This window comes from Solea solea, chromosome 6 (assembly GCF_958295425.1).
Source record: "Solea solea chromosome 6, fSolSol10.1, whole genome shotgun sequence".
NCBI lineage: Eukaryota > Metazoa > Chordata > Actinopteri > Pleuronectiformes > Soleidae > Solea > Solea solea.
In genome coordinates, this window is record NC_081139.1 from 28,523,411 (window position 1) to 28,535,720 (window position 12,310).

Consider the following 12,310-nt stretch of genomic DNA (forward strand, 5'->3'; position numbering starts at 1 on the left):
GTCTCTGCAGAGGGTGGTGAGAACAGCGGAGAAGATCATTGGGACACCACTCCCACCCATCAAAGACATTGCACACAGGCGCTGTCTAACCAGGGCTCACCAGATCCTCACTGACCACACCCACCCCCACCATGGACTGTTCTCCCTGCTGGCGTCTGGCAGGAGGTTCCGCAGCATCCGCTGCAGAACAAACCGACTCAAGAACAGCTACTTTCTGCTGGCCATCAGACTGCTAAATTCCAAATAACAATTTAGCAGTAGACAGCTAAATTGAAGACAGCTGGAGAGACTGCAGCAGAACAAGGCTGCAGGCCCGGACGGTCTTATCCCCAGGCTACTCAGGGCTTGTGCTACCCAGCTGGCTGTGATCCTGCAGCACCTCTTCAACCTGATCCTCCAACAGGGGATGGTCTCAGCGCTGTGGAAGACATCATGCCTGGTTCCTGTCCCCAAGACAAAGTCACCAGCATCATGTGAACCCAGGGACTACCGCCCAGTGGCTCTGACGTCCCATGTGATGAAGGTGCTGGAGCGGCTGGTCTTGGCCCACCTCAGACCGCAGGTAAAGTCCTCACTGGACCCGCTCCAATTTGCTTATCAGCCCAACCTGGGGGTGGATGACGCCCTCATCTATCTGCTGCATCGAGCTCAGTCTCACCTGGATGGTGCTGGAGGCACTGTGAGAATCACTTTCTTTGATTTCTCCAGTGCTTTCAACATCATCCAGCCACTGTTACTGGGAGAGAAGTTGCAGGTGGTGGGGGTGGACACGCCCACCATCTCCTGGATCACTGACTACCTGACAGGCAGACCACAGTTTGTCCGACTGGGTTGTGGTTTGTCTGATGTGGTGGTTAGTGATGTAGGAGCCCCACAGGGAACTGTGCTGTCCCCCTTCCTGTTCACCATATACACCTCAGACTTTAAATATGACTCTGTGTCATGCCACTTGCAGAAGTTCTCCGATGATTCTGCGGTGGTGGGGTGTATAAGGGATGGACAGGAGGGGGAGTACAGGACAGTGGTAGCTGACTTTGTGAAGTGGGCCAGTTAGAACCACCTGATTCTGAATGTGACCAAGACTAAGGAGATGGTGGTGGACTTCAGGAGGAAGAGGACAGCTCCACAACCTCTAAGGGTACTGGGGGAGGACATTGAGATGGCGGAGGAATACAAATTCCTAGGTGTGAGGCTGAACAACAGACTGCACTGTAATGCTAACACCAGTACTGTGTACAGGAAGGGGATGAGCAGGCTTTTCTTTCTGAGGAGGCTGCGATCCTTTGATGTATGTATGCAGTGAGAGTTATTTTACCAGTCAGTTGTGGCCAGTGCACTGTTCTTTGCTGTGGTGTGCTGGGGGAGCAGCATTGGAGCCGGTGAAACTAACAAACTCAACAAACTTATAAAGAAGGCCGGCTCCATCATCGGCTGCAAACAGGACACCGTGGAAACGGTGGTGGAGAGGAGGATGCTGAATAAACTTTTTTCCATCATGGATAACACCGATCATCCCCTCCACCACATCCTCCAGGCCCAGGAGAGCACATTCTCCAAGAGATTCAGACAGCTCCGCTGTCACAAGGACAGATTCAGGAAGTCATTCCTGCCATCAGCCATCAGGACTTATAATAACTCTCTGTATATAAAAAAATAAAAAGACTGCGCACTTGCACAATGCACATTTGCTCTCCATGACATACGGTATGCCATTGCACTCCTTTATGCCATTCCTCTATTATTGCACTATTTTTTTCCCACTGTTGTACATTTTACATTTTATGTTTATAATATGTTCTTGTATTGCTGCTATGTAGAAACAATGTCCCCTTGGGGATGAATAAAGTATTTCTATTCTATTCTATTCTATATCCTTGTGGCTAAATGTCTGTATGTTCCTAGTCTTGAATAAAAAGTTAAAAGGTTAAAAAGTAAAAAAAAAGAAAAGATCTCAAGGTAGAAAGTTTAAGAACTATGTTCACATACTTGTGCTGCTGTCTTTACATGTTGACAATAAAATAATAAAAACAAAAAAAAGGAGCTTCCTCTCATCTTAAAATCAGCTGCTGTTTTTTTTTTTTTAAACTTTCATTTCATTTACATTAAACTCATTTTATTCACCGATGAATAAAATAAACTCCTTACACACACACACACACAGTAGTTGTCTAAAGCAGTGGTTCTCGTGGACACTCTCCCGGGGGGGCACGAGTAGGCTACAGGATGGGAAGGAAAAAAAATAAAAAATCCCGAAAATTCCCCCCATATCGAAATGCAAGTGGTTGGATTATTATAACAAACAAATAAATCATCCTCATGGCGACTTTTTGGTACCAGGTACTATTTTTAGTACCTGCTCCTGCGAGGTTCCAAGCACTAAGCAGGTACTATGCGATGATTGGTCAGACTGCCGGCCGCTGACTGGCCAGAGTCCCGTCACAGGGACTGGTGTAAAGTCACTAGTCACTCGGGTGTGTGTGTGCGTGTGTGTGTCGCGTATAAAACGAAGTCACTGCAGTTTCACTCAGCCGTGCAGTGATGACTCCGCCCACATTAAGTACGTACTTTTTTGTAGTTGAAATGCAAGAATTACCCCAAGAATTGAGGATCTTTGCAAGGCAAAGCAGGCTCAGTTCTCACATGAACATCGCCTGCAAGCTTCTGTAAAAAATGCAGATGATATTCCTACTATTAGACCTCGTAATAATAACAATAATAAAGCATAAATTCATATCAAAGGTCTGGTGCCAATTCCCAATTATACCAATAACCTAGTAATGATAATAGGCCTACTGATGATGATGATGATGATGATAATAATAATAATAATAATGTGGGCCTAAAAATAATTGCCTAGCCTAGGGCTGTCTATCTATCTATCTATCCATCCATCCATCCATCCATCCAAGGGGTGGTGTAGTGGGGATGGCGCCGGGAAGGTGAGGGGGGGCCCCAACTGCAATGAACCAGCTTTGGGGGGGCCCAACTTGCAAAAGGTTGAGAACCCCTGGTCTAAAGTCTCATGTTTTATTCTTTATTCAGGTTGAGTGACTGCAGATTGACAGAGATCAACTGTTCTTCTCTGGCCTCAGCTCTGAAGTCCAACTCCTCATACCTGAGAAACCTGGACCTGAGTCAGAACCAGCTGCAGGATTCAGGAGTGAAGCTGCTGTGTTCTGGACTGGAGAGTTCACATTGTAGACTGGAGACTCTGGGGTGAGTTCACTGACTTTCTGTTACTGTTGTAAATGTCAGATGTTTCATCCACAACTGAAAGTCATTCATGTTGTCACATGAGTTGAATCAGTGATGGTTGTTCCATGTTTCCACTTTTTCTTCCCTCAGATGTAGAATCAGGATCTTTTCACAGCTGACGTGTTTTTTGTTTTCTAAAGTGTTTCAGTCGCTGTAGTTTTCACGTCAGTCGCAGCTTTGACCTTTTCTGACTGAACTTGATATTTTTCACTTTCTCCTCTGACACGTTCACATGAGCCAATCAGAATGAGTGTTGTTGATGATGTCACAGCTGTGACTGTTTACAAACAAACAGGAGCTTCCTCTCGTCTTCAAATCAGCTGTGTCTCAGTTCATAAGGCTGGATCCTCCAAGTGTGGACTCATGGTCCAGATGTTGTCAACATGTGTCACAGCACCGTGACGTGGGCGTGTCCCAACTGTCACATGACTGTCATATCTGGTGTATGTTTGGCGGACGACCGTGTCCCAGAATTCTTTGCAGCAATAAAGGTGGTGGTAATGCACCTTTAAGCTGGTTTACTAAACACAGATGAATCAAAGAATCAAATCAAGTGTAAAATATAGAATTGTAAAGATGTTGAGAAGAAGTGTGATTCAGGACTTTGAAGTGTAGAGGGCAGTATTGAACCTCTCAGTGTACAGCCTGCACACAGACTCCACCTGTTTCTGCTTCTTATCATTGATTCATTTCATTGAGTTGAACTTGATGTGAAAAGTGAGGCTGTGTTGAAATTCACCTGTGACTTCTTTGTCATTTTGCTGCTGTTTCTTTGCGTCGAACGTCTTTATTCTTCACGTTCACTTGAACTGAACCTTCACACACTCGTGTGTCTCACAGTCACATGACTCATGCTTTCTAAATACACTGTAGAAAATGTTCAGATACATTTTCATCCTCACAACTGATATTTGACTCACACATTAAAATTCACCTGCTGAACAAAACACTTTTATTCTTTATTCAGGTTGAGTTGCTGCAGATTGACAGAGATCAGCTGTTCTTCTCTGGTCTCAGCTCTGAAGTCCAACCCCTCACACCTGAGAGACCTGAACCTGAGTGATAACAAGCTGCAGGATTCAGGAGTGAAGCTGCTGTGTTCTGGACTGGAGAGTCCACATTGTAGACTGGAGACTCTGGAGTGAGTTCACTGACTGAAGCTGCTGTTGTTTTTTTAAACTTTCATTTCATTTACATTAAACTCATTTTATTCACTGATGAATAAAATAAACTCCTTAAACACACACACACTCACAGTCACACACACACACATTGTTCTAAAGTCTCATGTTTTATTCTTTATTCAGGTTGTGGGGCTGCAGATTGACAGAGATCAGCTGTTCTTCTCTGGTCTCAGCTCTGAAGTCCAACCCCTCACACCTGAGAAAACTGGACCTGAGTCAGAACCAGCTGCAGGATTCAGGAGTGAAGCTGCTGTGTTCTGGACTGGAGAGTCCACATTGTAGACTGGAGACTCTGAAGTGAGTTCACTGACTGAAGCTGCTGTTGTTTTTTTAAACTTTCATTTCATTTACATTAAACTCATTTTATTCACTGATGAATAAAATAAACTCCTTAAACACACACACACACACACACACACACAGTCACACACACATTGTTCTAAAGTCTCATGTTTTATTCTTTATTCAGGTTGAGTCACTGCAGTTTGACAGAGATCAGCTGTTCTTCTCTGGTCTCAGCTCTGAAGTCCAACCCCTCACACCTAAGAGACCTGGACCTGTTTCAGAACCAGCTGCAGTATTCAGCAGTAAAGCCTCTGTGTGATCTTCAGAAGAGTCCAGACTACAGACTGAAGACTCTGAAGTGAGTAGAGTGTTGTTCTAATCACAGTCAGACAAACATCAGTGTTTCCTCAGTGAAGCTGTGACAGCACAATAGTGACAGACTTCATGATTGGACACAAAGACACAGAGAGACAACAGACAAGCCACGAGCTGCTACTACTCACAGACTAGAGCTGAGCGCCTCACATGATGAGCGTCCATCAGCTGTTTGTAGTTTGACTTCATCACAGATTATAGATCCACTGTATCATACACTGTAAAAACAGCAGCACATCTTGTTTGGTTAGAAAACGTCAAAGTAGCCACTTTCAGACTGGAACGTCATTTTCCTTCAAACTCTGACAAAAGCATCAAGAAATGAGCAAAATATCAAGAAATGATCTTTATCACAAGCAAAGAAATGAAACTGAGTCTTCTCTGACTTCAAGAATTGACACCTTGGCAAGGGAGAACCCAAAAGCACGACAACGAGGCAGGAAAACGCAGATTACTAAGTCCAAAAGCAGGAAATCAGTCACAAACAGGCAAACACATCAGAACAAGAAGACTAACTAGAAATGCTGGAGCAAAAAACCAACACAAGACCATCTGAAAATGGGCTGCTATATAATCACTGAGGGACTAATGAGCCAATGGAAAACCAGGTGAGGGAAATGAGTTGATTGCATGGAAGAAAGATGACAGGAGAACTAGTGACAAGACATGGAAACAAATGAAAAAGACATGAAACAAACTAAGAGTTAGTGTAAGTACGTAAGTACAGAGAGAGTGAATTTGACCTTTGTGTTTTAAACACAGCAGTAGTGAAGCAGGAGCAGCAGGGATTTCATTCAAACTGTTGTTTGTTACTGTTTATTAAAGCTTACATGAAGTTGTCATTCTCTTCTTTTAAGACAATGTTAGAGTTAGTTTTCTTCACTTTTTCTGTCAAAAATGAGGACAATTTCCCAGAAAGTAGACTTCATTGACCTTTTTTTAAAAGTCTTCCACAAACACCTTCAAGTGTAAACCACATAAAACCACGAGAAAGTCATTTACATTCACATTATATCAAATAACATGAAGAGGCTGCAGACACAGACGTGATAGTGACTCTGCTGTAAACATGAACACTGGAGTGACAAACCCCGCCCCTTTCTGTTGGACCTCAGGTTAAAGCTCCGCCTCCAAGACTCTGTAACATGAGTCAAAATCAAAGTTCTCTCTGGTTTAAGGTTTATAGACAAATTCTGCATGAACAGAATATAAACACAACTTTTTCCTGAAGAAATATGCAAATGAGTGACTTGAGTATCGTCACCATGTGTGTGTGTGTGTGTGTGTGAGGCAACATGAAACAGTGGCAACAACAATTCAATCAAAAAACCAAATGTCCCTGAAATATATCTACTAACAAATACTTTCCATCAAAGTACACAGAGTACGCATTTAAGGCCACAGCTGAACATGTGACCTTGACTTCCATGTCAACAGAGATGAACATAAAGAAACAGCAACCCCTGCTGGTGAGGAGTAGTTCCTGCAGCACTATAGATGCACTATATGGACAAAAGTATTTGAATTGACGTGTTTCAATGGGGCTTTGGACTCTCGGCCTCTTCTCTCAGTGAAGGACAATCTGAAGTTCAGCAGACGCAGACATTTCTACTCCAACATGACTGTGTCCCAGTGGACAAAGCAACCACTATAAAGACATGAGCCCTGACCTTTAACCCCATCCAGCACCTTTGGGATGAACTGGAACAGAGATTAAGAGCCAGACCTTGTGGTCCAGCATCAGTGTGTGACCTCATCAATGCTCGACACAATGAATGGACACTAATTGTCACAGAAACACTTCAAAGTGTTGAGCAAAGTCTTCCAAGAAGAGTTGAAGCTGTTAAAGCTGCAAAATTCCATATGAAAATACTGTGAATGTATTTGAATACTTCATAATAGTCCAAATACTTCTGTTGATTTGTTTTCACACAACTCCAAACAACCAGTGTTTGGTGAATGAGTGAATGTGAGCTGTTGTAACATGTGATGTTATTATTCCACATCTGAGCTGCATCACTGACTCTGACTCTGACTCTCTGTCGTCTTCTCTCAACAGGTGGAGGCCATGGATGTGATGAGTGTGTGTGTGTGTGTGTGTGTGCGTGTGCGTGTGTGTGTGTGTGCGTGTGAGTCCTAACTCCCTCTAACACTTCAGTCCATTCCTAACCCTAGTATGTGGAGCTAAAGAGAGTGTTTGTTTTAAATCAGTGGAATGTTCCTTTGTTTACTTCAAACCTTAAAACAGAGCATGTTGATCCATGATTTCACTGATCTCTTTGTAAAATGATGGTTTATCATTATTGTCTGGTCCTTACAACAATAATGAGGCTTTTAGGGCTTTTAAAGGGGGCTGAGACCTGGTTTTAGGGTTAGGCATTTGGTTGTCATGGTGAAGGTTCAGGAATGCATTCTGTCTACGAGTGTCCTCACTAAGAATGCTGTACAAGAATTTGTGTGTGTGTGTGGGGGGGGGGGCTTGAGATGTATAGAATGACTCAGCTCTTATGAAACTAAGACACTGATCCTGGTTTGGGTTTTTCCAGACAGAAATGGTCCTAACAGGGTAACAAATACAAGAACACACACATATTCTTGTACAGCAGTGGTCACCAACGTGGTGCCCGCGGGCTCATTTCACTTCACCTCACTTGCATGTATCCATATGATCACTGAGTAAAATGTCTTTGATATTGTTTATAAAACTGTGATCATCGTTAGTAAGCACTGAAATGAATGTGTATGCAACTGAATGCATAATATTCATCATTTAAATGGTAATTAAATGTATCAAATGTTAATATGGTAGCCCTCCATATTATTCTCTACCCTTCAGGTAGCTCTGGGTCTCAAAAAGGTTGGTGACCCCTGTTGTACAGTGTTCTTCTTGAGGACACCCAGAGACATCATTTTATGTCAAAAAGAAAAATTATTATTACGACAGGGTTAACACAACCCTAACCCATCTGAAACAAAGCCAAAACACATGTTACCCCGCAGTAGTTTGTGACTCGTGGTAAAGCCGCCGTCATGTGACCGTGCTCGACCAATAAAGGAGCCGCTTTTTGTAAAGAAAAGAATCAAATGTCAGAAAACAGTAACGACGACGAGGAAAATCCTCAGTCCTTTAAGAAAGTGATGTGTAAGAATTATAAACGCTGTATTTCATCATAGACAATCCGGTCGTTTTGTTACGATCTAAACATGTAAATCTTACAATATATGACACTGTTTATATATATATGCCAAACAAGTTTCTGACTTCCTGGTTTATTTCCGGGTTGTACAGGCCCCTGTGTAGTCAAAGGTGTGTGTGGTGGGTCAGTCACTGTCTGTGGGATAGTAGGTGCAGGGAGAATGGGGCTGTGATCGGGCTCGTGGGCGTGTCTGCGTGTAGTGGTTGTGCCGTCGCCCCTCTGCACAGGCGTTTGGGAAGGGAGGGAGTTTCCTCTGTGTCTGCGGTGTGCGACCTTCTTCCTCTTTCCTGGCCTCTGTACACCACCTCACCCAGCCGCTCCACCACCTGACAAGGCCCCGCCCAATGACAGTCCAACTTGGGGCAGGGTGTCCCCAGCAGAGCAGGGGGTGTTGGCGAGGGCGTGTGGCACTCTGGATCAGTTCCGTCATGTCAGCGCAGGCAGCGTTTCTCACCGTAGGATCACTTTCTCCAGGGCCGCTTTGGTCCCGCCCACCACAGTCCCCCTCTCCAGAGCCAGCTCCAAAGCCTCTTGTAAGGAGCGGGGATGGGCGAGATGGGTCTGAATGCGCAGCCTCATGGGGGTTATGGCTCGGATGAACTGGTCCCTGGCTGGGTCTGTAGTCTGTAGTGCTCCATGATGTTGTCTGTGTACAGTGCCTTGGGATAATATATGTCATAAATAAAATTGAATTCTCTGAAATCACTGGTATGGAAATATTTTGTGTTCCCCTGTGAATGTTGTCTACAATGTTCTTGTCATGGTGTGTAAACCATGTTATGTGTGAGTAGCAAAGCACAGGACGTCTCCACATGCATCATGAGGTCGTAGACATAACTCTGAAAACAACTCTGTTAACACAGATAACTCTTCTGTCCTCATTTGGAGCAAAACTTGCTCTAAATTCAACTTGCACTAAAGCGGTAACTAGTGCTATAGACGTGTTTGTAGCATCAGAAAATTGACCTTAGGTGGAAAAGCCTGGATTTAAACATGTCATGAATGTACTGAACCACGCTACCAAATGTCAAGAAGGTCAAATCTTACTAGAAAGGTGTTTCCTTCCATGTATGATCATGTTATTGGAGGTCAGAGGTCAGATTAATGGACCATCAGAGCAACACAGACTTGGAAGTTAGAGTTCATCTTCCTCTTCCCAGTCGTCAGAGTCATTGATGAGGTCTTTGTGTCCATTCTTCAAACCAGGAGGGTCCTGGGTTCTTCGTGAGGACCAGATCTCTCTACTCCTATCTCAGCAACGTGGGCCACAAATATTTAAGCAACCCTGCTCCCCAAGAAGTTAAACCTAGGAAATAAATACCATGTTCTTAGTGAAGTGTGTTCATTCTCATAATGTCATACCATTCTGCACTGGTACAGTTTTGATTTCCTGTACCCAGGGGACACATTTAACATTTAGATTTTACAGTCACTGGAGACGGTGTTTGAATGTGTTTGTTCACGTGACATTTTGGACATTTCCTTTATTGTTGTGCTGTCTGTCTGTAACTGTGTTGTTCTGTGATTGTCTGACAGTTGTCTCTTGGAAATGAGAGCCTGTGTCTCAGTGAGCAATAAAGGTTAAATAAATAATAATAAAAACCACACTGCACTGTCCAATTTCTTTCTATTTTCAACTTATTATGTGTTTGCATTTTTAATGGGTCACATAGAAAAATAACATAACGTTTTCCCGAGTGTCAGTTCCTGTTTCAGTCATAAACACGTCCCATTTCTAATGTACACTCTATCACATCAGAGTATGAGGTTTACTGCATTTACAGTAAAGTCTGTAATGATTACACTTATCACATTCAAACATTTTCAGTGCAGAAGCCTCTGGTTAGAAAGATAACACAATAACATTGTACCATTAAACAGCATAAAGCACATTACCAATGAACATTTTCAATAAACCAGTGCAGCTTCAATATTCTTCACAGTTTTTATGAAGCGACGACATGTGCGGCCAAAATAAATCTTCTGTGCAAAGTCAATAAACAGAATACTTGCAATATGCCTGCAGGTCATCCCTCAGTGTGTCACAGGGCGTTCTGATCCATTCATACAGACCCACGGGGCGCCTGGAACCCTGAGCAGTGAAGCCTTGATGGTAGGCTTTGCCCTGATCTAAGAGAGAAGTGAGTGAAGCCAGTCCTGCATGCGAGGGAGAGGGTGTTTGTTGGTCGTTGATACAAAGACGTAATGACTCTTCCTTTTTTTCTCTCACACAGGTGCGGCGTACGGGGACTGAGACTTTACGATCCATCCTTTCATCAACAACTCCTGTGTGTACTTTTTTATTTCCTGTACAGAAGAATGAGCCTCCTGAACAGGGATATCATCCTTGACCCTGGTTTGCATCTGTAGGGATAACATCCAATGTCACTGTGGTCACAGGCAGACACTGCAGACTCTTCATAAAGCATTTCCTCAGTGACTTAGATCAGCAGGTGGTCTCCACAGCTAACTGCAGCCTGTGCTGTCTCAACCTGTCGTGTCTCGTCGTGTTTTCCATCTCAGTGACTTTGGCTGTTCTGATTCTCTTTGGCTGACATGTGACCACCTGCTGTCACTGAGGCTCTTTTAGACACTTTGCTGTTCTAGAACACTTCTTCATTCTAGTGGTTCGTATCGGACCACAGGTCCAGAGGTGTTGTAGCTCAGTGGTACAGCCAGTCGTCTTTCAGCGTAAGGGTTGGGGGTTGGATTCCTGCCTCTGCTAGTCTACATGCTGACGTCTGTGCTGGCAGCGTGTGAATGGGTATGAAAGATGAGTGATAGAAAAATGTGCTGCACATACAGTAGATGTGCTGTATGAAAGTGTGTGTGATGGGGTTTGAGTGGTCATCTAGACTAGAAGACTAGAAAACCCTTGACCTGCAGCACACATGCATCATTGTTCCCACTCTGACAATAGCTATGCTGTAGCTTTGTGGCCTTTGGACTTGGATGAGGTGTATAATAGCTTCAGCTTGTTCTTCTACACCAAGAGCTTTGCAGAGCCCTTGCAGAGGAGGTTGACAACCATGGCAGACACATCAGCGTTGGACTTGTGTATGAGAGTGGTTCTCTTTTTGCAGCAGACAGGTCAAGGCTCTCTCCTGGATCAAGAAGCTCTCCAGGTGGTCGCACTGTGTAATTGGGGATGGACGTCTCTGTCTTCAGGACCAACACGGTCTCACTCCCAAGTCAGTTCTTAACGTACTGGGTACCCCTTTAGCGTCAATTCTCAACGCTTGGGGTAGTCAGGTTGACTTCTATAGAGCTCCCATAACGTCTGCATATGACGCCACGGGACTGAGTCGGGGAGACCGCAGTCCGTTGTGTGCTGATGAATATTATTACATTATTATTATTACATGTCATTTAGCAGACGCTTTTATCCAAAGCGACTTACAATAAGTGCATTCAAACATTTTGGTACAAATAAGAGCTAGAAGTAAGTAAGAGCTTCAAGTAAACCAAACTATGAAGTGCTAGTCATAAGTGCGATGTATACGTTTTGTTTTTTTTTGTTGTCGTCGTCGTCTTAGTCGAGGTAGAGTCGGAAGAAATGTTTTTTAGTAGGCAGAAGATGTGGAGGCTTTCTGCTGTCCGGATGTCGATGGGGAGCTCGTTCCACCATTTGGGAGCTAGGACAGTAAACAGTTTTGAGTTCTACGAATGCCTCTGTGGTCCTCTCAGTGAGGGGGCAGCGAGCCGGTTTACTGATGCAGAGCGAAGTGGGCGGGCTGGGGTGTAGGTTTTGATCATGTCCTGGATGTAGGCTGGACCGGATCCATTTGTAGCATGGAACGCAAGCACTAGAGTCTTGAAGCGGATGCGAGCAGCTACAGGAAGCATATGGGGAATATGGGGCTATACTGCTGATCGATTGATTGATTGATTGGTTAGAATAAATTATATGATTTGAGTATTGTGTTAGGCCATACAACAATTAGGCAATATTACAGCAAATAATAGGCTCAAATGCTTTTTATTTCTCTGTCTCTGAGGTTTGTAATCGCGATG

At 43.9% G+C, this 12,310-nt stretch overlaps 1 protein-coding gene across 2 annotated transcripts in view; it reads left to right on the plus strand.

Annotated features, from left to right (window-relative positions):
• LOC131460541 (NACHT, LRR and PYD domains-containing protein 12-like) overlaps positions 1-12,310 on the plus strand; it is a 216,418-nt gene that overhangs the window by 101,388 nt on the left and 102,720 nt on the right. For both annotated transcript variants that reach the window (XM_058631138.1, XM_058631137.1), the window contains 3 exons: positions 3,043-3,216; positions 4,223-4,396; positions 4,563-4,736. In XM_058631138.1, the coding sequence (XP_058487121.1) occupies positions 3,043-3,216; positions 4,223-4,396; positions 4,563-4,736 (522 nt within the window). The remainder of the gene's footprint in view (positions 1-3,042; positions 3,217-4,222; positions 4,397-4,562; positions 4,737-12,310) is intronic.